Here is a 23,808-nt window from a genome sequence, read left to right as displayed (position 1 = left end):
GACTGGCATTAATGTGACAGATATATTTATTCCCTTTGGCTGAATTTTGCACAAATGTGCTTCCAAATACTATTTTATGTGGATGATTACATCCCCAAAATACAAAATACTAACTTGAAGCTTCATTTTTTTTTCTAGAATAATTTTGAGTAAACACTCACTGCCAATATCCATTCTCCATTTCTTCCTATTGCTCCTACAAAAAAAGAGAGAGAGATCAAGTTGACATTGTCAGCTGTAATTCCAATTCCTATCTTGGTTGTATCAGAGATGGTGCATGTAAATAAAGCTTAAAGAACCACTGAATATCTGTTTGGGTTTTTGATCTACCTTTCTTTTTGTATTTCTGTCCCTAGAGGAATTGCACAGCTGCAGACTTGACTCTGCAGGCGCTGTGGAGGTGATTTGCTATTGGATAATCACATCATGAGCAAAGAACCAATCATACACTGTATCCAAGAAGAATGGGTCCTGCTTGGAGTAAGTCAAGGTTTTTGAATGCAGGAGCTGTGATTGCAGAGGTACGTGCTGCACACGCTGCTCCACAATGGCTGCACTGTGCAGGAATGATCATTTATCGTATTGTGTAAATTACAAATTACTGTTGCTGTGGTGAGTAGGTGAAAAAGCCCAACAGCACTGACATCATGTGTTATACTGACAAAGGAAAGACTCTGGTGTAATGTTAGAGCCCTCTACAGATCAAACACAGTCACTGACGAAGAGGAAGCTGGGATGCATGGATGGTTTATCTCCATGGATACACCACAACAAGCCATCATGGAGGCAGAGATTTAGCAGGGCTAGAGGAGGTGTATGTTATGTGAACGTGTGAAATATTTGCAGCATCCATAAGTGTTGATCCTGAGCTAGAAGATCTGCCATGTGTGACGTGTACAGAGTTTCCTCCTCTGACACAGTGCAGCAGATGGAGGCTGAGCTGTCGCAGCAAATCTCAGCTCTCAGGGCGGAAATAGAGGAGAGTGGATTCCCACATGGAGCAGGGACCTCCAAATCCTACAGGTGTGATGATGCTTATTACTTAATATACAGTCATGTCAGGTAACAGGTGCAAATTACTGTTTGTGTTTTGCCATGTATAGGTGGAACTTAAAGTTGAACTCCACTCAAAAATGTCTTATCCAGCCTTGTTTGTTGTTATTTGGAGCTTCACAGATGACACCAGAGCATTGTTTTCACATTCATCTGCTGAATGGTCTCTGTCAGACATAGAACAGGTCCAATATACCAGTTTTCATTGTTTTAGAGGATATTTTTATGAGCTTTTTTGTGGAAAGAAGCTTTAAAGATACTTTTTTTCTTTAGAATATATTTTATAACTGTTGAATGTGTCTGGGGTGATCTTCCTGCTGTAGGCTATTTCCATTGCCAGGCCAGGTAGGTGGAATTTAAACCAGGCATGTAGCCTAGAATTTGTTGTCATTACACATTGCCATTAAAAATAAATTGAATGTTTAACTTTTTGCTGAGTTTCAAAAAAAAAGAAAAAAAGTTTGGGCACCATTTGTTAAATCTGCTCACAAGAGGATACATTTTTGATATGTAAATATTTCATTTTTAATATCATAACTTGTCCTCTAGCGCCGCCATCAGGTCAAAATTTGAATTGGTCTTCCTCTTTGGTTCATGACCAAATTTGTCTGCCAAATCACATAACCTCAGGCCGCAAGTTTGTTATAGGCCTAGTGGTAGTTTGCAAAAGTTAGCATGTTGACACACTAAACAATATTAGTCAAAAATGAGCATATTACCATTTAGCCAAAGCACATGTACAGTAAGCGCATTAAAAATGGCAAAACCACATAATTTAGGCCTCAATTCACAATTCTAAAACTAAAATGGTACCACAAATAGGGAATTGTTTAATTCAATGCTAACTCAATAGCTCATCAAGTAAAAAGGTAATGCGTAACTTAGCCACCTTGGTCACCAGACCAAGTGGAGCTGGAGCAGCTAAACTCCTAGGTTTGTTAGACCGAACTTGTCCTTTATTATTTCTAACAAGACTAACTTATTCTCCTTTTTTAAGTTTCTTGCTTTAAAAGTTGTTTGCTTTTCTACAATTAATTTCAAGTTTTGTTTCAGTTCTGTTCCACCTCCAAAAGATATCACCTTCTTCCGTGTGGAGAGGGAGCACACACTGTGGAGGGGGCTGCAGGTGAGACCATGTTAGGGTGACGGGTCCATCTTTTATTTTAACGTCATGGAGGCTGAAGAAAATCAATCAGTCATTATCTAGGTCATGAAACTCCTCCTGGTTGCAGGTGGCTGAAGCTTTACCAGTTCAGAGTCAGGCTGACGTGATGCAGAGAGAGCTGGAGAGCTGCTGCAGTCTGGAGTACACACCTGAGAGTCTGCCTCCTCTCCTGCACCAGGTGAGGGCAAAAGAAAAAAAGATAATATGAAGGACAATGAAATGATACCAAAGGATGCAAGAAAATTATATTTTAAACTTCCCTTTTGTTACTTTCATCAGTTTTACACGGACAGATCATATCACTTGGCTCAAATCAAATATCTGCTCATGCTGAGGTGGAGAAGATTTTGTCGTCACAGCAGCGTCATCGAGAAGCTTTATCCTGCTTACAAGGTGACAAATGACTCATCAGGACTCATTATGACAGGAGGTTTGATCTGCTGTTGCAGTAGGCTATATCATTATTATTTATATGAAGGACAAACAGATTTTGTTTATCATACTGAAGATACAAAGAGGCCATAAGGGCAGAACAGCAACAAACTGAGAAGGTTCTTTTCCCAGATCAATTTTAAAACCATAAGCTTTCACATCTACTACTGAAGGAAAACAATAGTAAATGGATCCCTTCCTCATGAAATTAATCAGAGATTGTTTGTTTAAAATCACCTTTAAATATATAAACACATGATTTAAAAATATATATATTTTCAAAATAAAAGGCTTCCTGGTGAGTGCAGGAGTGATGCTTTTTATTGACCAAAAAAAACAACTTTCCAGGTTTGTCATTTTCACCATGATCACAGCAGATGTTGTCTTCTCTCAGGACCAGGTGTCATATTTGACAGGTGAGTACGAGGATGCCGTTCAGAGAGCTCGCAGACTGTCAGCGAGCAGAGAGAAGATGCTGACAGGGCGAGGAAACCCTGCGAACCTGCTGACTCAGGACGATGTGCTCATTTACCTCCGCTGGCTGGTCTGTCACCTGCACTCTGCTCAGACCATTCACAACTTCCTCAGGGTAGAAAAATCCACTCTTTTAAGGCATCTGCTTGGTGTTTACAATGATTATTATTATTATTACGAGTTTATGTCATGAATGCTATGCTTAATAACTAAATCAGATATTTTTTTCCAATAGGTCGTACACTATATACCAGCTTGTGAAAGAAGAGATAAAGAATTTCAGCCATCTGCCACAGAGCAGGAGGAAACTGCACATCAGACTCGACCTGATGGTGAGAGCCAACGTAGTAGAGATGTGATAATCTACTTGAAGATACTGATACTGAAGGTCATCTTCATAAAGAAGGGTTTATGTCCCCTGTTGAGCGAGAATTCACAAGCATTTGGTTTCCAAACTCCATCCTGTTGATGAAGATCATGTGATAAAATGGAAAGCCCCAGACCTCTATAATAACAAATGGACCTCTGCCTGTGATAGTAAAAGCACAGCCAAAATGAGTGAAACTGTATAAATAAAGAATGGTGAGTGTAATTGTAATAAGCAAAAACGGGTGTAAAATATGTAAAACCAGGCATTGGATGTTCAGGTAAAAGATCAAGTGTTATTTAGATTGAGCCGTCGATCACTCGAATCGACCAATGCGCTGCAGAGATAGAGGCTGAAAGCCAAACCCACCCAAACAAGCTGCAGAGTGCAGCAGTACGCAGAGAGACTGAATCCACTATGTTAGTTATTTACAATCGGTTCCAGTAGATTTATTTTCAGTTAGTTTATCCAAATTGTGTGAAAATAAAGATTAAACAATAGTTTATAGTAGCAGGTGGTTCCAAGCTGTGCCAAAAATGGACATTTTGGAAAGTTCGCCTGGATATTTTGTAGTAAAATCTCAATAATTTTGTCCTGCTTCAATTAATCAGAATCAACCACTGCAGAGACAATGTTCACATGTTGTACAATGATTTTATAGAGAGTTTGAGCTTCATCAGCATTATTAAGGGCACTCATCAAAAATATGATTTTTTTTAGGCGAATATTAATTTTATAAATTTTTTTCTGTGTGTCATCTTCATTTACTCTTCACCAGTAACAGATATACTGAAATTTACACATCTCAGCAATTCCTCATTTTTTTCCCTTTACTATGACACCAAAAGTATTCAAATAGACCTTGTGGTTGCAGAGATATACTCATTTTATTATGGATATGCAATTTTCGAGAAAAGGCCTAAAAAATAGGCTTGATTTTTAAAGGGATAATAAGCAAAATGTAGCTTTAATTGTAGATTGTCACATCACAGATTTAATCTGGTTCATTCACCTGCAGGAGGAAATGTCCCTCTGCTCTCTGTTGACCTGGACAAGTTTCTACCTGAGCTACAGTCACTGATCACACACTTCCACCTGTCGTATGACACTCACAGACTCAGGACCAGCGCAGATGAGATGGAGCTGTTCAGCACGGTAATATGCACCAAAATGGCTCCAGTCAACAACATGTGAAGCTGGTCGTCATCCGCATCTGATACTGAATCTCAGCCACTGTCTCACCAGGTGTGGAGGGAGTTCAGGATCGTCTTCAGACGACAAGAGCAGATGAAGACGTTTCCTCAGTACGACGGCACAGACGTCAGACAGAGTCAGTGGGGGAGGAAGAGCGGGAGCACGGCTCTGAGGAAGGAGGCCAACTGGATCCCATTCATTCAGGTGAAGACAATAAGTAACAAACGCATACACATAATTCTATACCATTATAGTCTTTGGTTACCGTTAAAGGTGGTCTCACATTTCTTACCTTGAAAAATATTTCTTTTGTGGGTCAGTTGGTTTTGACTGTTTGGATTTCGTGTCTCTAGGTGAAACCCAGTCTGGATCCGTGGCAGCAGAAGCTCGTCACAAAGCTGAAGGAGAAGAAATGTGTGGACGAGCTGCTGAGGATGCACAGCAGGTTTCTCCAGGTGAACAGTGCTCAAGCGTGGTGGCACAGTTTTGCAGTAAGAAGGTTCTGGGTTCGATTCCTGAGGTCTGGGGCCTTTCTTTGTGGAGTTTGAATGTTCTCCCTGTCCTGTTGTATCCTGCCTTCACACTGTCAGCTGGGCTTGGTTCAAGCTCCCCCATGACCCTGCAGTGGTATAGCAAGTAGATGGATGATGGGTGGATGCTTTAAGCTCCTGATTGATGGAGTTTAATAGATAAAGTTTCATCAATGAATCCAATAACTGGATTTAATCTGTAAAAAAAATGTTTTCTCTTCTCTTCATGCACTCCAAATATTCTATAACAACACATCAGACCTCAGTGTTTGAGCTATCTCTTACGTACTTGTGAATCTTATCAGGTCCCTGATCTGCTCCATGTGGCCACAGCTCTAAAAGACCTCCCAGCACATGTTGGTGATTCACCGTCCACATCCACCTCCTCCTCCTCCTCCTCGTTGTCACACAGCAGGAGGATGAAACGACGGCAGATCTCTGAGATCTGGACGAGCATTTACAACGCTGCGAGTTCACCTCAGGCAAGTGTTTCTGCTCAGAGAGACGGTAAGAGTGTCGTCGCTTAGCTCAGTGCTGCCTTCACATTAAACACATGATGTTTGTCCTGTACAGAGTCACTCATCCACATCCGGAACAGGAGGAGGCAGCAATGTCAAGAATCTAAAAGGTCAAAAGTCAACAAAGGAAGGAAGGTGTGTGTTATTTTTTTAACCGAGAATCATTAATCTCACTCATTTAACAGTCAATTTTGTGTTTTTTATTCGCTTGTTACAAAAAAGTGTGAAACGTTGGGTTGTTTCTGCGTCACTGCTTTCAAGATTTTATAACGTCTTTATGTCTTTGTATATTTTCAAACCTTTTGGATATTTTCAAAACACTTAAAGCAGAAGTAAGTGATATTTTTGTGTTAATATAAGTCTTAAATAGTTATATCTTCTGACAGCAATCACTTACATAGAGTGTTTGGACCGAAACACAGGTTTGTCAGTCACTCTGCTCTGCTCTGAGCCGAGGAGAAAACTTTTCTCGTATCCTACAGTTTTTATCCAATGAGGAGAGAGAACGGCATGCAGGGCTGTGTGTGCAGCCAAGGGACGCCGTGAATGTGGTGACGTAGGGACGAGGACTGTTATGGTGTATTCAAGGCAGCCCGTAACTCGTGTTTTTCCAACCTGTGAAGTGGTACCAGTTCGATCTGGTACGAGTTCACGGGTCAGAAGTTACGAGTGGCCGTTATAGTGACTTTCACAGGTAAAACAGGTCGGAAAAACACGAGTGGGTTGCCTGGAACGCTACAAAGTCGTAAGTTGTGACTTGAAGCTGTAATTTACGGTTTCAAAAGCCTGCCTGGAACGCAGCATTAGCCAAAACGACCGGATCACTTACTTCTGCTTTAAAACTTCAATCTTTGACCTTTTTCTCTGGGAACTTAAACGGGCATTTGGCATTACTTTTTGATTCTTTATAGACTTGACATAATCAAAAATATTTCAAACTTAAAATGTGTGCAAATCAAAAGAAAAATTTGCATCTATAAATGTATAATAACTTGTCAGCAGCCACTTTTTTGATCCACCTATGAAGTGAGAAAATACTAGAGTGTTATATAAACCTGCTTTATCAAGATGCAGCTTCTCTGTCAGTCTGCAGCTTCTGGATCTGGACGACAGTTTAGAGGAAGGAGCCTCAGATCCCATCGTGACCCGAGGTGCTTACCTGTCCCTGATTTACCTGCGTCATCTCAAACTTCGAGAGCTGCAGGTGAGGCAACGCTGTAGGTGTGTGTGTGTGTGTGTGTGCGTGTGTGTGCTAGAGGTTGTTGGCTAAACTCATCAACATAAGAGAAGTTTACATTTTGTTCTTTAGCTCAACAAGAAGCGTATCTGGAAGTTTCTCACTGATGCTAAAGCTTCATCTTTAACCGTTGTTTCTCCGTCCACAGCGTGTGTGTCTTGGGATGCTGAACTACCTGCGCTCTGTGGAGAGGATGTTGACCTTTGACCTGGCAGGTCTGCAGCTGCAGGAGGGAGGGCTGTGCAGCACGGCCGAGGAAACCAGCTGGATGAACGCAGCCAGAGGAGGACGAGGGGAGGCCGGAGGTCTCGGCTCACTCCAGTACAACCACAACACACCTGTAGACTACAAGGTGGAGATAAGTGTGTTTGATATGAACTCTGCTATTTAGAATAAATGAAAATGGCATATAGTGCTAACTCTAATTTGGTACAAATGTTCTCCTCAACTCGATAAAGAAGTGAATTAAAATGACCTCACAAAACATGATTTTGGCCACAACTCAAAATTTCTCACAGTTCTAAATGTAGTGCAGTATTATTTATTTAAATTAGCGTCATTATTATTATTACTTTTTTGAATAATTATAAAAATGATACATTATATTTTGCATATATTGTGTTAATTTGTGAGATCAGTAAATTTCAGAGATTATAGCTTGACTGTCACCCAAACCTTTCACCACTAAACAACATTACAGCCTGTCTTGACCTTGCAAGTGAAGAGAGCATCTTAACTGATGCAATAAATAATATATTATATATTATTGTATTATATAATATATATATAAACATAAGCATGAAAAATAAACTTTAATAAAAGGTTTAAAATATGCAACATTGGCATTAATCCAGTGTTATGACTTCTTCAATGTTCAGGTTCACTGCTCAGAGTTTATGGAGTTTGCAGAGGTGGAGAATCTTCATGATTTCCACAGCACTGAGGAGCGTTTCATCCACACCCAGGACCAGAGAGGCTTCTACATTGTGTACGAGGCTGCTCTGAAAGACCTGGAGAAGCTGGAGAACGAGCTTCTCCTGGTCGGGTCACATTTCATCCAGAGGAACAAACCTGAAACGAAGGGAAAACCCAAAGAAGCTTTGACTGCAGATATTCACTCCTGGGCCAGGACAGATGTTGACAGAGTTGCATTGCTGCTCGACTTGTGGACGTGTGAGATGGAGTTTTTGAAGAGCAAGGTGGAGGTACAGTTTCTGCAACTTTTTAAACTATTTTTATTTTTTTTTATTCATGGATTAAAAAGCATCTTAATGTGCTGTAAACACTGTGATTGTTGTTTATCTCCAGCTCTTAAACTGTTACTGTGAAGCCTACCAGCACACAGCAGGGGCCGAGGAGAGGTTTGCCCTGGCTCAGGTCATCACTGACATCATGCACAGCAGACCACAGCTGGACCTGAACCAGGATTACTTTGTTCAGGTCTACAGGGCCGAGACAGACTGCCTGCAAAGTCACCAGCGGCTGATCAAAGACGTCCTGGATAATGAGGTGAAAACAGAAGCCTGCAAAGGATTTAGTTCATGTGTATGTGTAAAAAAGGGATTAAAGGACGGATACAAACGTTAAACAGTTAGTCGATAAGTTTATGTCTCCTTGTTGTTTATGTGGAGATTTTAATTGGTACATCATGTTCACAAAGAAGCCAGAGCTGCAGCGAATCTAACAACCGATGATTTGGAATTAATTTAATATTAAAAAATACATCTTCTGCATGAAAGCAGCAGCAGTTTGTACATCAGACACATTTCCATTTGCATACAGATGCACCTGGTTGTGTTTTATCTCATATTTTACATGGTTTCAGTGAAGTCTTCGTCCTGCACGTTCTCACAGATTGTGTTGTTTCATCTCATCAGATTGAAAATCAGCGGCAGTACCTCCAACGCATCTGGAGGGACGACGGTAAAGGCTCCGCTCACGAATACGGTCTTCCACTGAACTACGTCCCAAAACATCTGGTCTCACTTGGAGGCAGCAGGCAAGTAAACACAGACGTCAGGTCAACTACAGTATTCTGCATCTGGAGTCTGATTGCTCTGTATTTACCTCCCTGTGTCCTGTTTGCAGCCCTGCGCTGATGAACGTGTTCCTCCTGGAGGTCCACCCGTCCCTCTGTTTGGCCTCTGCAGTTTTTCATGGACTAGCCCAGGCTCACAAAGAGCTCTGTGAGCTGCACCAAGCCACCAGCGTCTCTGACAAACTGAACCTGCGACAGAAGCTCCTGCAGCAGATCCTGCACAGCTGGAGGCGCCTGGCTTCACCTGGAGCCTCCTACAGCCCTCAGATACAGAAGGATGTAGGTTTTTCTTTTCAAAATGAATTCATGTAGAGAAATATAACAGCTTAATTTGGCTTTTGTTTCTTTTTCTCCACTCTCAGTTGTTCTCAGGCGTGTTTTTCGAGGACCCGCTCTTGGTCCAAAAGGTGGGCTTGGCGTTGGTAAAGTCTGCAGAGGAGAGGGATCTGAAGCAGGGGAGAGAGAAACAGTTGTACGCAGTGGAAACTTTCTCCAAGCTGCTGGAGCTCGTAACAATCCGCCATCGCCTGCTGGAGTCGGCCGCAGAGACCGCACATCTGGCACAGTTAAGATACCGCTCACACTGGTGGGGGCGTCAGGGGGGTCGCCTGCATGTGCGCTTTTGCTTTTTTCTAAACTTTATTAATGTATTTGTAGCATTAAAATATTTGTATTTAACCAAAAGAGCCTTTAAGAAACTTATATTCAGGTGAGGATGGAAAACACCAAATATAACATCATGAAGCCTGAAGTAATTTAATGAATCACTTTAAAAATTGACCAAACAACTCAATATCTATTTAGAAGCTGTAGATTTGTTAACTTCAGGCCCTCTCTGAGCAAATTCTTGTCTCAAAGTAAAGTCAACATAGATGAAAATCCTTAGGTCTCCTCCTGTTGTATCTGGTGACACTACTGTACATCCACACAGAGAAATAAATGTTGTGTCATGTCAGGCTGTAACACCCAGTATTTCTCTCCAGGTTGTACAGAGATGAGGCCTCAGAGCTCGGCTTCAACGACTTCCACCTGTATCTGAGGCCGGTGCCGTTTGAGGTCGCTGAGCAGAAAGTCCAAACAGAGCAGAGGCCTATTTTTATCACAGCGGTACTGGAGGATGACACTTCTGTGGACAGGTAAATAACCCCACTACATGTCGTATTTCCATGATTACATTTTCCGACATGAGCTTTATTGTCATTACACACACTCTACAATGAAATTTGATGTGGCTTCTCTCAGAATAAAACCAATAGAATAGAAGAAAGTGTATAAAAAGTTAGAAAAGAGAAGCATATTCAAATAAATTAAGACTTCAACTAAAGTTAAAACTAGAATAAAGCGGCACCTGAAAAGGTTTATACTGCATCTCAGTCCTTATAACTTTCCAGTCAGCTCTTCTGTTCTTCTGTCAAAATAAACCTCATCGCTGTATTAAGACCTAGAAAGACTGTGACTGATCATCAGGATGTGTTTTCACCTCGTAGCTCTGCTTGTCCTTACATGCTCGATTATCTCTACTGTTCTGAAAGAGCACTGAAGCGTTTCAGAGGGATTTAAAGTTCTTTGTCCGCTGCAGGTTCACACCATCCCACCTACATCTGAGCATCCAGGAACTGGATGAGAACCAGATCGGCAGGTTCAGCTTCAGCTCAGAGGAGGCAGTGATTCACGTATGTTACAATAAAAACATCTTATTCTTATGAACTAAGAAAACAAATGATTATGCAATTCAGTGATTTTTTTGATTTTTTTTATGCCTCTGTAGCTTATGAACCGGCAGAGTGTGGAGAACCTGCAGGTGACTCTGGCCTGTCAGGTTGCACAGAAGAACGCCTTGATAAGTGCTGTAAAGCTGGCTGCTGTTTGCTACTGGGCTGAAAGTGCTGCATCATCAACTGAGGTGTGTGTTATTCAGTTGCGTTAAGTGACTAAACACATTTGCTCAGGTGCAGTCAAGTTTGATTATGAGTTTCATTTAAAGCTATTGTCCAATTTTCATAAAACGTACTGTATGAGAATGATTGTTTTCCCTGCATCATTAATACAGCTGTAAACAGTCGTACTAACTCTCAACACAAAAGTGTCTCGTTGAGCCGAAGAAAGTGTGAGGCGACATTATTAGCAGTGATTGATTTCTCTCAAAAGTCTTTCACACAAATTTCATATAAATAAGCATTTGTAGGCCTATTGAGTGGAAATAATTCAATATTTTAGAATAAAATAAAATAAAAAAATTGAAACTTAAATCATAAATCATCTCACAACTCCTGAAATTTACTTTGTGAGAGGCCAGACCCATACAGTAGCTTGGAAACTACTGGTCTAGGGTTACCTAATCTTAAACTATAATGCCAAACTACCATATAATTTATAATAATAGTCTGATGATATCATAATTGTGAGAGACACAATTATGCAGTTTATTTGTGCTCCTTTTCCAACTGATTCTCAGAGCGACAAAGCCCTTCGTCTTGATAAAGATGTGAAATCCACAACAAGATCTGACTCCAAACCTGAAGGTGACGGTGAAAACCTGCAGGAAAACACAAACTCTTCCTCCAGGAGAACCCCCATCACCTCCAAGCAGAGGTAATCTTCCCATACATGAAGAGCGAACGACACTGGTGATGATTAACCTTAACCTGCCTTTGTGCTGCCTTGGCTCTTTAATAAAGAGAATGGTGTTTTCTTACTCCAGGCTGATGGAAGCATTTGTGTCCATCCAGCTGGAAAAAGTGGGTCTGCGTGACGAGATGCTGAATTCATTTATGAAGAAGAAACAGGCCATGGGGGGTCGTATCAAAACCTCAGTGAGTTGCACACAGTGGTCGATTTGCAGGGGTTTTTAGCAGGATGATGATGAGTATGATCGCCTGCTCATGAAGTAAAATTAATTTCTCTCACTCTGCAGGAGGAAGCAGCAAAGATCAAAAGGAGCCTCATAATCGATTTTCTCAAGAAGTAAGTCCATGAAAAACAACTTACCAGACGATGTGGAAGCCGTACTCACTCTAGATAAGAGCAGAATGCAGTTAAATACTGTTTGTGCTGATATTTCCACAGATTCAACACACAGATATCTCAGTACTGTGTGAGAGCGCAGATTGTTGCATATTGCCACAGTCTCACGTCTCTGTTGGACGACATCCCCTCCATCCGCCGGTCCCTCTTCACCACTCAACACACCAGCAGGCAGCAGGATGCAGGAGTTGACCGCTGCCTTGACCCCAGGTACAAGCAGCCTGGATATCATGGCTGATCAATGTGCAAAACTGAAGAATAATCACACACACATGGATTTTTAGTTTAGTTTAGTTGATGCAATCAGAGGGGAAACAGGTCACATGACTGTATTTACACTGTGGTCATTCATATAAAAACAGCATTGAGTCCCGGTGCCAAGACGTCATCATACTACCATTAAATCTTTACAACTACAACATGTATCAGCAGCAATAAAATCAGTAATCTATTCATGATATATTCACCAAGATGAACACTAACAGCACATTTATGAAAGAGCCACATTTCAGTCACTGCTTTCAACAATCTAAGGAATGATATAACATACAGAAAAATCTTAATTCACCATTAACTTCTTAAACAATTAACATAAAGGAAAATGCAAAAATACAAAATGCCATATAGTAGAACTGTATTCTAATGGAGATGGATACAAAATCATTGAACAGTAATTCATTTACAGTTTGCAGATGTATATAGGGTTAGGGTTTGTTCTGTTATTATAATGGTGATAAATGGGTTAAAATCCCTTCACATCAGCATTAAACACATGTATTTTGCATCTTATTGTGTTTTTCATGCAGCTCTTCCAGTTGTGGGTCACAGCAGCTTTTATCTGCAGATGGCAAAACTCTTCAGAACCTGTGGGTTGTCGCTCATTTCTCTGAGGTGCTTCACATGTTCAAGACGCTACAAGTCCCGGTGAGACGCTGACACTTTTCGTTTTCATGGTTTTTAGAAACAGTCTGAGTGTCTTGAATTCATTTTTTACATGATTTAAATCATCAGGAATCGTCAGGAGATTATTTACCCCTCTCTTCTTTTTTGTCTCCAGGCCTGTGCCACGGCTCTCCGTCACACTCTGCACATAGTTTCAGCTCTTCATGACATCATTTATTACTTGATGAGTTTCTCCAGACTTGGAAACACTGAAACCTCCTGTGGCTCAGTTCTTGCAGCCGACTGGGGAGGCAGTGAAGGCATCGGTGGGTAGACGTTTCAAATAAAGAACCATACCTTCGTCTTTTACTCTTTGCCATGAACGCTGGTGGGTTGAAACTTTTATTAAATCACAGCTGGACAACACAGACAAAAAAACACCAGTATGAACCGGTATGTTGACAGTTCTGTCTCTTCCTCTCTGGTTGCTGCACAGCGGCCGAGCTGCAGGAGATCCGGCGACAGGTCGAGCGTCTGTCTGATCCCAGCAGCCCCGAGTCTGTCGGGCGACTGCTGCAGCTGCGCCGGCAGGTCCTCCTGCTGCAGTTTGACACTGCTGTCAGACACCTCGTCAGGTCAGTGTGCTGTACAGTATCTTAGTACACACTGCTCGTCCCATCTGAAACCTCCAGTCTGCTGCTGCCACATCGCCTGTCAGACACTTCAGCAGAGCTTGTGCTGCTGGTTTCCCCTTTTTATACTGTTGTACTCTTTGTCTGCTTTTGTTTTTTTCCCCTACTGATCATAAAAAGTCAAGACAGGGCTTCACACTGGTCTCTGCTCTATATTCTTCTTGCTTAAAGGGATAGTTCAACATTTTGGCAAATTGGCCCATTGCCATAATCGCTATAGTCATAGCAGTAGGTTCGTTACCTTTATTTGTCGGTGTAAGCTATTTTTAGAACGGAGGAGCGGAGCGGCAGGCTGCTCAGAGCTACGCTATAGAGCTCCGGGAGCTGACGTCACGGTGACGTCACGCAGCCCCGAAACTGACAGCGACGCCATTTTGGCAGGAATCTGCAGATTTTCGTAGCGTAAATACAGGGGAGAGCCGGGTGCGGAATGAGAATAACAAAGCGATTTTCTCCGAGCCCATACAAGTCTTACATGTATAACTTTGTCAGCATGTAGTATGACCTAACAGAACTGCAAAACATATTGAGGATACGTCTACTTTGACCGAGTTACGTTCAAGAACCAGCCGTTTACAGTGACAGAAAAAATTCACTCCGGGCGTAATTTTTTCGATCGATCAGCAGTGTTTACCGTTTCAGGTGTCATAATTATGATGGCTAGACGGATAAATTAGTCCTCTAACACACCCTAAAGCTTGACATGTCAGGGTTTTAGGTTTAAGTGTCGGGAGTCACTGTGGGAGTAACAGCTGTCCCTCATCCCTCTGCACACTGACAATGAACCTGCCTGTCACTCTGTCGGTACCGCGATCACACTGTTTGTGTTACAGGATTAATTAAAACACACAACGTAACGTAAACAATGTGACTGTATGTAGATAGTGCGGGAGGAGGGCAGACGTGGATCGGTGGACCAGGAACAGCTGCATAACATTTTGGCAGTAAAATGGAAGGTTTTAAGCCGTCTGTTCACATGATCTCACTTTAATTCCAACACATTGGACTTAATATATATAAAAACTAAATAGATTAAATATTACCGACCCTTATAATGCCCCCGGGGTGCTTTTCAAAAGTATCTCCAACTTTGCATCGCGCTGCTGCTTTTGCATACAAAAGCCTGGAGGGTTACACATGGACGCAGTCTGGCTTTGTGATGAACGTCCAGCTGTGAAATCTACCAGCAGAAACCTGCTGTATCCTCACTAGAAGGGTAAGTGTCGTATCATCCCAGTTAATGCAGTGTAGCATGGCTAACGTTAGCTCGTAGCTGTCCGGGGTGCTATGGGGTGGAAAGGCTGGGAGACTCACAGCTTATATGTGTTTGCCTCTTTCTTTTCTTTTTGTCACCGTCTTTCCTGCTTGTGTCATTTTGTGGAGCACAAAGAGCATAAAGCCGGCTTTTGTATGCTTGTAGAGTAGTTGATCAGGTAGCTGTGTCCAGATACTGCAGGTCTAGGACGTCCTGTTAGGCAAAAATATTTTTGAAAAGCACCCCGGGGGCATTATAAGGGTCGGTAATATTTAATCCATTTAGTTTTTTTTTATATTAAGTCCAATGTGTTGGAATTAAAGAGAGATCATGTGAACTCAGCTATGGAGGCTAAAGGAATTTCTTGGTTTCCCTCATCAAACTCATCAAATACACAATCCCAAAACTCCAAAACGCTTTCGTGGACAAGTTGTGAGCTGCACATTCACCACGCTATGAGATAATAATGGAACATTACGAAACGGAGCCGTTTTCGAGGTAAATACAGGGTAAATACAGAGTCTGCTTGCTGAAAAACTGTCCCTGAACGCAACGCGCATCAGCGGTTTTGCATGAAAACAACTCTGTCTGGTAACGTTCTGTTATTATCTCATAGCGTGGTGAATGTGCAGCTCACAACTTGTCCACGACAGCCTTTTGGAGTTGTTGGGTTGTGTATTTGATGAGTTTGAAGAGGAAAACCAAGAAATTCCCTTAGCCTCCATAACATAGCCCTGAGCAGCCTGTCGCCCCGCTCCTCCGTTCTAAAAATAGCTTACACCGACAATTAAAGGTAACGAACCTACTGCTATGACTATAGCGATTATGGGAATGGGCCAATTTGCCAAAATGTTGAACTATCCCTTTAAGGCAGAGCACAGTTGACCTTTCAGTAAAACCAGGTAGTGGGACAGCAGCAGTAAACACCATTGTAAAACAGCTGCTTGGTGTCAACACGCGATGCTGTCAGGGATAAGTGGCCTTAAGATGATGTTATAAAAAGAGCCAGGCGTGTCTTCTCTCATGTCCAGGGAGACGTTCCTCTCCTCCGCTGATGTTGCTTCTTACCAGAGTGTGAGCGACAACATGGCCGCCGCTCTCCCTCTGCTGAGTGACGTTATTCAGACTGACGTCTTCAGTGTCACGCTGCCTGTCCCTCGACCTCTAGAGACCCGTGGCTGTCAGGTTGGTTTATCATATCAGCGTATCATGAGCCTGCATCACATCATGTAAGAATACATGATGACAGGACGCTGTGATTTCCTCTGCAGGCACAGACGATGTATCCATGGAGGAGCTTCATGGCCTGTCATGGATCCTTCCCTCTGCGTGTGTGGGACGTCCCATCCATAGAATACTGCATGCAGGTTCAACACCTTATATGTTATGTCTTGTATGTTTATTTCTCCTTGAAGAAAAAATAAAATAAAGGTGATGTTTGATGGTTGGATAGTTTGATTCACTGTGGTAAACCCAAAGCTGAGTGACGCAAACAGACACATGAGTTTTATTCCAGTTGACACAGTGGAAGTTGTGTTTGTGTTTTTTCCAGTTGTGTCTCAGCGGTCTGAGTGACAGCAGCAGACTTCAGGCCAACGCTGCCGTCCTCGGCCTGTCGCTGCTCATGGAGGATGTCCTGAACAGCGGAAAAGATGCGGAGCCGCTCCGTCTCCATGACAACAAGGTTTATGAGTTGTTGTTGTTATGGCAATTCATGCTTAAAGGGATAGTTCAACATGATGGCAAACTGGCCCATTGCCATAATCCCTATAGTCACAGCAGTAGGTTCGTTACCTTTAATTGTCAGTGCAAGCTATTTTTAGAACGGCGGAGCAGAGCCGTGAGCTGCTCAGAACTGCGCTATGGAGGCTAATGGGATTTCTTGGTTTCCCTCATCAAACTCATCAAATACACAATCCAACAACTCCAAAACGCTCTGGTGGACAAGTTGTGACCTGCACATTCACCACGCTATGAGATAATAATGCAAAATCGCTGATGCTCAACTCAACTGTGGTTCTAAAAATAAATAAAGGTAACAAACCTACTGCTGTGACTATAGTGATTATGGCAATGGGCCAGTTTGCCAAAATGTTGAACTATCCCTTTAACCTGGCCAACTCCACAGCTAGGTTTATACAGTAAACTGTATCTACAAGGCTGCTCATGGTTTTAATCCCACACAAACGTCGTATTTTGTCGTATGTCAGGTTTGTTAACTTTGTTAACTGTTCTGTCCTGGTTTCAGGAGGATGAAATCTGCCTGGAGGCTGAAGCAGAAGAGGAGAAGACGTGTTCATCAGACTCCACTTCTGCTCCTCAGGATCCGGCTGGAGCCCAGTCTGTGCTAAAGGGTTTCCTCCTGCTGACCAAGCAGCTGCAGGTCTTCAAGGAGAGCTGGGCCCGGAGACGTCTGGGCCCCGAGGTCTTCACTAGACCCAGTTTGTATCAGCAGTTTGTCAAACTCTACAGGTCGTTAAACACTTCTTTTTTTAACAGCAAGTGTTTTAAGGCTGTAGCTATTTGAACTGTTTTATTTAAAGTGGTTGTCTTTGCTCTCCAGAGCTGAGATCTTCTTCCCCAGCATGAGAGCCCTGGCTCAACACATGGGGAAGGAGCGAGAGTATGAGCTCCTGGTCTCAGGCAGCCAGTCCCTCCTGCCTCCTCCTGGAGCCTCAGAGGTCGACGTGAAAGCCTGGCAGGTAGGCCTATCAGTCCAACAGTCACACACGATTAAGACCTCATGTCTTAACAACTACACCTCATTATCCTGTAAAACGTCTCCGTCTCAGCTTCACAGGCTGCTGGAGAGCACAGAATGCGACATGATCAAAGCAGTGCAGAGGAGGATCAGCAGAGAGCTGTCCCTGGTGCTGTTGGAGCGAACTCGACAGGACACCGGCCTCCCAACAGGTAAAAAAAATACAGAATCTACCTTTAAAGGGGAGATGGAATGGAAATATTACTTTTCAAAGGCTCTTAAACATATATTTCGGTGTTTGTCTTGCCTTCCGGCCCCCAAAATGTGAGAATTGACAAAAAAAATCTGTAATGTGCCGGCTCTCTAGGTTGAAATGCATGTAGTTTTACAAGCTGTTCCCTCAGTTGTCTTCCAGTGATGTAACTAGGACTCGAATTTACATAATACCACCCCTACCTGGGGTCGGTAGAAGGGGCGGGGCAAGCAGTGGTTCATTTGCATTTAAAGAGGCAGACACTGAAACCAGCCTTTCTGAACAGGGCTGTTTTGAGAGTATGAAAAGAGCTGTGATGTTTGATCCTTGGGGTATTTTGACCAAAGCATGTCACAGATAAGTCTTTAAAAATATTTTAATTTGTGGAAAGGGGGCTTAATACGTCTCCTTTAAAGCACTGGTGTCATACAGAGGATAAAATGAAAGAGGCTGCAGTTACAATAAAATATTGTGTGTTTGCACAGAGCTGTGGAAAAAAGCCCCACTGAAGCACAGTGTGTCCGTGGAGCGGCCGCAGATTGTGGAGACGTTCATGCAGCAGCTGATGGAGGGAGCTGAGCAGACGGAGGGACAGGTGCTGTACAGCTAACTGTTTTCTTTGTACTGTAAACAAAACTTGCAGTTAATACTTCAAAACCAAGTCATCAGAAATGTACCTGCTGTGTAACAATGTTCCCGTGTGTTTCCTCTCTCAGCTGAGCGTCTCTCAGATTCACCTCCAGCGGTGTGTGACCCAGCTCGGCTCCTCCGTGATGGAGCGGGAGCGTCGCAGCTTCCTGCTTCACTCACACTTTTATGAACGAATCGTGCAGCAGCAGAAGCAGCTTCTGTACCAGAGAGAACAGGTACGAGGGGAGATCAGCATCTCAGCCAGCAAGACGCCTTTTAAAAACTAATATGAATACATGAATATCTGACTTCCTCTGAATTGATCTTCTTTTCAATTTAACCTCAGGATTTGAAGAATCTGAAAGACTCTCAGACAAACAACTCTCCCACAGAGGTGGGTACTTCAACCACTGCCTGCAGCTTTGCGGCGTAACAATAAGAAAAAGCTAGTAAATCCTTTCATCAGGTGTTACTGCGCTCATACATATATACAAGTTCTCACCTGTGTCTCAAAGTGATGATGTGAAATGATGTGTCTTACTCAGAGGAACAACACAACAACACAAATCAAATATAAAGTTTCTCACAACTTCTTGAATTAACATTTAGTTTTTACAATCACCAGAAGTTGAGTCAAATCAAAATTTCCCATGAGACGACTAAAGATCTTGTGGCTGTAAAGTCATGGGAAGTGAATAAACAAAGTAACCAGTGTGGTGTGGTGTTGTTGTTCCACAGGTGGCAGGTTTGTGTCGTGGGATGATGCTGGAGATCTCAGCGCTGCAGGCTCGAGTCGCTCACCTGGAGGAGGAGAAACGATCTCTAGAGGAAGAACTCAGCCTCAGGATGAAAGAGCGGTACGACCCTTTGGTTCGACAGCTCTTCTCCACCTGCATTCAGCTGAAGGTGAGCGAATGTTTTATTGCACATACTTTCTATCTTTAGACTTTTTGGATCATCACATACTATCACACCAGCCTGCACAGTTTTCTGCTCCACCTTTTACAACCTACATCCTCAGATTTAGACAGTTGTGCAGCTCTTACAGTTCATTTTAAAATATTTTCTCTACAGAGGAGTTTGAATATAATGTAATTTATTTTCCATCTTGATTTGCCTGATTGTGGATGACAGTTGCTGTATTCATTGTTGTTGTCTTTTATCATATCTTATTCTATCTATTATGGATGGGCTGATTGTAGAAATGAATTGCCCTTTTGGGACTAATACAGTATTCTGATTCTGATTTACTTTTTGCTCCTGTAATATTATGTCATATCTTGTTTGCTTTTATAAAAACTTAACTTTCTCCATGTGTCTCTGTGTCTCAGTCCAGACTTGATGAGCATCAGCAGCAGATGGAGCAGGATGTGAGTGTGACGGTGAACAGGGTGAGAGCAGACGCAGTGGAGAAAATCATGAAGCTCAAAAGAAACTACGGCTGCACCAAAGACGACGATGAACTCACTCTCACACAGTTAAAGGTACAGTACACAACAAGAAAAATCTATATGTATAAATCACTTAATAATTTCAGCACATAAAGATCACACACTGATCTGCTGTGTGTGTCCGTCAGAAAGAAGAAGTCCACGAGCTGCAGCTGGAGAACCGACGGCTGACGGCTCTGCTCAGTAAACTGAGGGCGCTGAGTGGATGGAGGCAGGCGGTCGACCGGGAGAAACTTCACCGGCGGCTGCTCCAGACGCAGCAGGTCAGCAGCTCCACGAGGGATAATCAATAATCAGAAATCAGATTCATGTCCTGCAGGAAGGCAACAAGAGCAGAGCCGACAGATGATCTGTTTTCCTCAGTGTGTCTTACGTCGTTTCCACCCGTTGTCTTTTATCATATCGGAGCCGTCGGGTTTTGACTGTAGATTTGCAATCAGTGGAGAAAATATATTAAAAATACATTCATTTTATCCTTTCATTCACTTTATGAAGGTTCATTCAGGTTTATTCCCGTGTTACCTTTATTTTAATAGAAAAGTGTTCCTAAAATATATGTCTGTTTTTAAAATCATCAACTGATAAGTATAGCCTAAAGGATTGAAGGATAATATATAAAGTACTGTATATTTTTATACAACAAGGTTCATTATTTAACCTGCTCATTTATTATTTAGAAGTTATACTACACTCATTCCGCCTGAATCATTAACTAATTTGAACTAATTTTCAGTGTTTTCACTGCCATATATTTATATTTATCATCATGTTTTGTTAAACAGTGATCTTAGTTGTGGTTGTTACCTGTTACCTGTGTCCAGAGGGAGATATCCAGTCGCACTGAGGCTCTCAGGGTGAAGATGGTGGCGGAGGACCAGGTGGTTTTCCTGCAGGAGGAGCTGGACGCAGCCCGACAGGTGTTGACCTGCAGCCAGGCCGAATGCAGCCGCACCAAGAAGCTGCTCAGCAGGAAGGTACCAAGAGTCTCGTTCACGCTTTACTGCTACTGCTCCAAGTTAGAGTGCTTCTCATACTCATTCATAAAATGGTGGCTGCAAAATGAGCAAAATCCTGTTATAACTGAAAAACATTCAGTTCACCATCACAGAGGAGGAAGTTGATCATGAAATACTCATATTTAAGAATCTGAAATGTACCTTTAAAAAACCAGACAAACTATTTATTGATTATTAATGTCGTCATTTGCTTGCTGACAGACCGAGGAGCTCCAGGCGGCGCGGCATCAGTCGGCGCGGGAGGCTCGCAGCAGGCAGGAGCTGGACAGTTACCGAGTGCAGAGCCTGGAACAAATGAGAGTGGACGTGGAGGAAAGAGAGCGACGGCTGCAGGAGCTCAGCGAGCAGCTGGACAGAGGAGGCAGGATGAACCAGCTGGAGAGACAACGCAGCGCCAAACAGATCCGACAGGTCTGTGACTGATACTCATCACACTCGTGTGTGTGATACACAAATAACAGAGGTCACAGAACAGTGGATCTTTTCCTACTGGCCTGTGATAACCATCATCTCTAGCTCCAAAATTACAACTAATCACAGGCGCAGCAAGTTTTATTGAGCTTTTAAATATCAATCCAATACAGATTTTAATCAAAAAGCATGAAAAGATTTGCAGAATGTTTCAGTTTTTATTGCTTGAAAAACAAATAATTCATTCATTCTATTCAAAAGAACTAGAAGATAAGGTAACACTTTATAATAAGTACACACTATTAAGCATTCAATATTGAATACATCATTTATAATACATGAATTCTCATTAGTATGTAGTTTATAAACACAGTTAAAAATGTTTTACTCATCATTGATCAGCACTAACTCTATTTATAAACTACATACTGATGAGTATTCATGTGTTATAAATGAAGAATTCAGTATTTATTAATGCTTAACTAATGCTTAATAGTCTGTACTTATTATAAAGTGTTACCGAAGATAACAATTGCATTATGTTTCATTGTCAAATCAGACCTCAGAAATAAACGAAAAGTAAAACCTTTTCATCATAATTTAAAGGGAAACCCTGAAATTGTGATGTGATGAGGATGAGCTGGGAATCAACAGTTATTAGGATTCATCCTCATCCTGTATCATGGCACTCTGGAGCTAAATCATTGTCTGACTGTCATAGCAGGTCTAAGAGTGAAAATTAAAAATATCAAGTAATAAAAACACGATGTTCACCTGTGTGGGTGCAGGTGAAGGGCCAACTGCATCAGGAGCGCTGCCTCAAACAGGAAGCCTTTGAGCAAGTGACTAAGCTGCAGAGCCAGGTGAACGGCATGGAGGCGGCTTTGTCCAGGTGCAGCCACACGACAGGTACAGTAACATATTCACACTTGGACAGAATCTCCTGCAGCTTCTCGACCGCTTGACCTGACATTTCACTCTCTATTGTCTGTCTGCTCCGTCTCAGGTCAGAGCAGGACTTGTTACACGCTGTCAGGCAGCAGATTGAGCACTAGAAGTCCCTCAGCAGGTACCGTACCCTCCACAGCGTCTTAATCTCACCTTCATCTCAGAGTAGCGAAGTGACAATCTGTGAAAAAAATCATATCTCATCATATCTTGTGAGTTATACTTTGACTCGTAGCTGCTGATGCGGTCTACACTCGTAACTTTTTCTGATGACATTTCAAATTTTCTATTATAAAATGCGTTTTCTCCCGCGGCGTGCGGAGCATTAAAGCCGCCCCGTCTCTGCTCTATTTCTGTCTCAGGTCTGCACGGGGACAGTCAGCAGCAGTCCACCCTGCAGCTTGGCAGCCTCACACACCACAACGCACTTCAGGACTTTGCATCAGAGCCAAGACACCGGAGAGCCGACACAGCCGGGAGCCGCTCAAACACAAGAATAGACAGACCCAAAGCAGTGAGTGTGTTCAACGGAGTTCAGCTAAAGTTTAAACTCCAAACAGCAAAGTAGTGAAGTGTGGAGAGAAGAAGAGTTTTTGATCGGGTGTCAGGGTCGACAGCAGCAGATACTTTATCCTGCTAGTTGTTTAGTTACCTGGTTAAAAGTGAGACTCTAACTTTAATTAAACTGTGGTGTAACAGGAGCAGAAGAGGAGATCATGTGAGTCGGCTTCTGCTTCTCTACAACTATTTAAAGTCATCTAAACACCAGCACCCTGAAGCTGCTGGTCAAAACAAAACACACTCTTACAGTAACGCAGTGGCTGCAAAACAGTAACCTGTTAAAATGTTAGCATCACTGTGTGGGACCTGTTTTAGTTACCGTACCTAAGTTACGGTATGTGCACTTCATTTCCTGCTGAACCTCAGGGTAAATACTCACACATTTGATGTCAGTGTTGCTCAGCTCTATTTTTAAAGCACCCAGTCGTTATAAAGAGACTAAGCTGTGAGCAGCAGGCTGCAGTGTATTCGTATAAAAAGAGTCTGTGTTTAACAAGATACGAACTGTAGCTTTTATACTGAGGTAACAGAGTGCAGCTTAAATAAAACAATCAACATTCAAAACTGTCTCTTTCTCTTTCAGGAGTCGTGTCGCCTTCGTGTCCTGACTGCAGAGACATTGTTACCCCAGCTGTGAGATGCAGTAAATTATTATTATTATTTTTTTAAATAGATTTTTGGATCAATTATAGTAGCACTATCGCCAATACTTTGTACAGCCATTAGATGGGGTCGGTGCTGCAGCGTATCAGATATAAACATCCTCGTCCTCTTTACATACGTTTAGGAGGCGGGGCTAAACACCGGGCCGGCTTGTCTTATAACAAAAAGGAATTCTACATTTGCTGCACAGGCACTACACCGTTGGCTATATTTTGTGTACAGATAGTTATGGCTCCACTGGACCTATTTATTGCATATTTCAGTTTTTTATTGCTATTACTGCTATATTTGCGATAGTGCTACTTTAAGTCAT

At 42.3% G+C, this 23,808-nt stretch overlaps 1 protein-coding gene across 1 annotated transcript; it reads left to right on the top strand.

The window, feature by feature from the left end:
* Positions 1 to 453: 453 nt before the first annotated feature.
* On the top strand, positions 454 to 23,795 carry ccdc162 (coiled-coil domain containing 162). Its single transcript, XM_085768180.1, has 46 exons — positions 454 to 1,023; positions 2,107 to 2,179; positions 2,286 to 2,396; positions 2,498 to 2,611; positions 3,045 to 3,239; positions 3,360 to 3,456; positions 4,510 to 4,646; positions 4,737 to 4,889; positions 5,039 to 5,140; positions 5,521 to 5,703; positions 5,789 to 5,868; positions 6,820 to 6,937; positions 7,119 to 7,322; positions 7,849 to 8,175; positions 8,279 to 8,479; positions 8,848 to 8,969; positions 9,059 to 9,287; positions 9,371 to 9,573; positions 9,992 to 10,144; positions 10,588 to 10,681; positions 10,777 to 10,911; positions 11,464 to 11,600; positions 11,710 to 11,821; positions 11,923 to 11,972; positions 12,075 to 12,242; positions 12,839 to 12,956; positions 13,090 to 13,240; positions 13,411 to 13,549; positions 15,893 to 16,046; positions 16,133 to 16,228; positions 16,414 to 16,545; positions 17,110 to 17,333; positions 17,425 to 17,563; positions 17,654 to 17,774; positions 18,301 to 18,410; positions 18,532 to 18,681; positions 18,792 to 18,839; positions 19,184 to 19,351; positions 19,777 to 19,929; positions 20,025 to 20,159; positions 20,718 to 20,870; positions 21,114 to 21,323; positions 22,112 to 22,232; positions 22,330 to 22,392; positions 22,634 to 22,785; positions 23,416 to 23,795. Exons 1-46 carry the CDS (start codon positions 884 to 886, stop codon positions 23,467 to 23,469), a joined length of 6,429 nt encoding a protein of 2,142 aa, XP_085624306.1. The 5' UTR covers positions 454 to 883; the 3' UTR covers positions 23,470 to 23,795.
* Positions 23,796 to 23,808: the final 13 nt, after the last annotated feature.

This window comes from Trachurus japonicus, chromosome 22 (genome assembly GCF_045865225.1).
Source record: "Trachurus japonicus isolate A0001 chromosome 22, Traja_1.0".
Classification (NCBI taxonomy): domain Eukaryota; kingdom Metazoa; phylum Chordata; class Actinopteri; order Carangiformes; family Carangidae; genus Trachurus; species Trachurus japonicus.
Note: the sequence above shows the minus strand (reverse complement) of the source record. Positions and strands in the feature narration are given on the sequence as shown.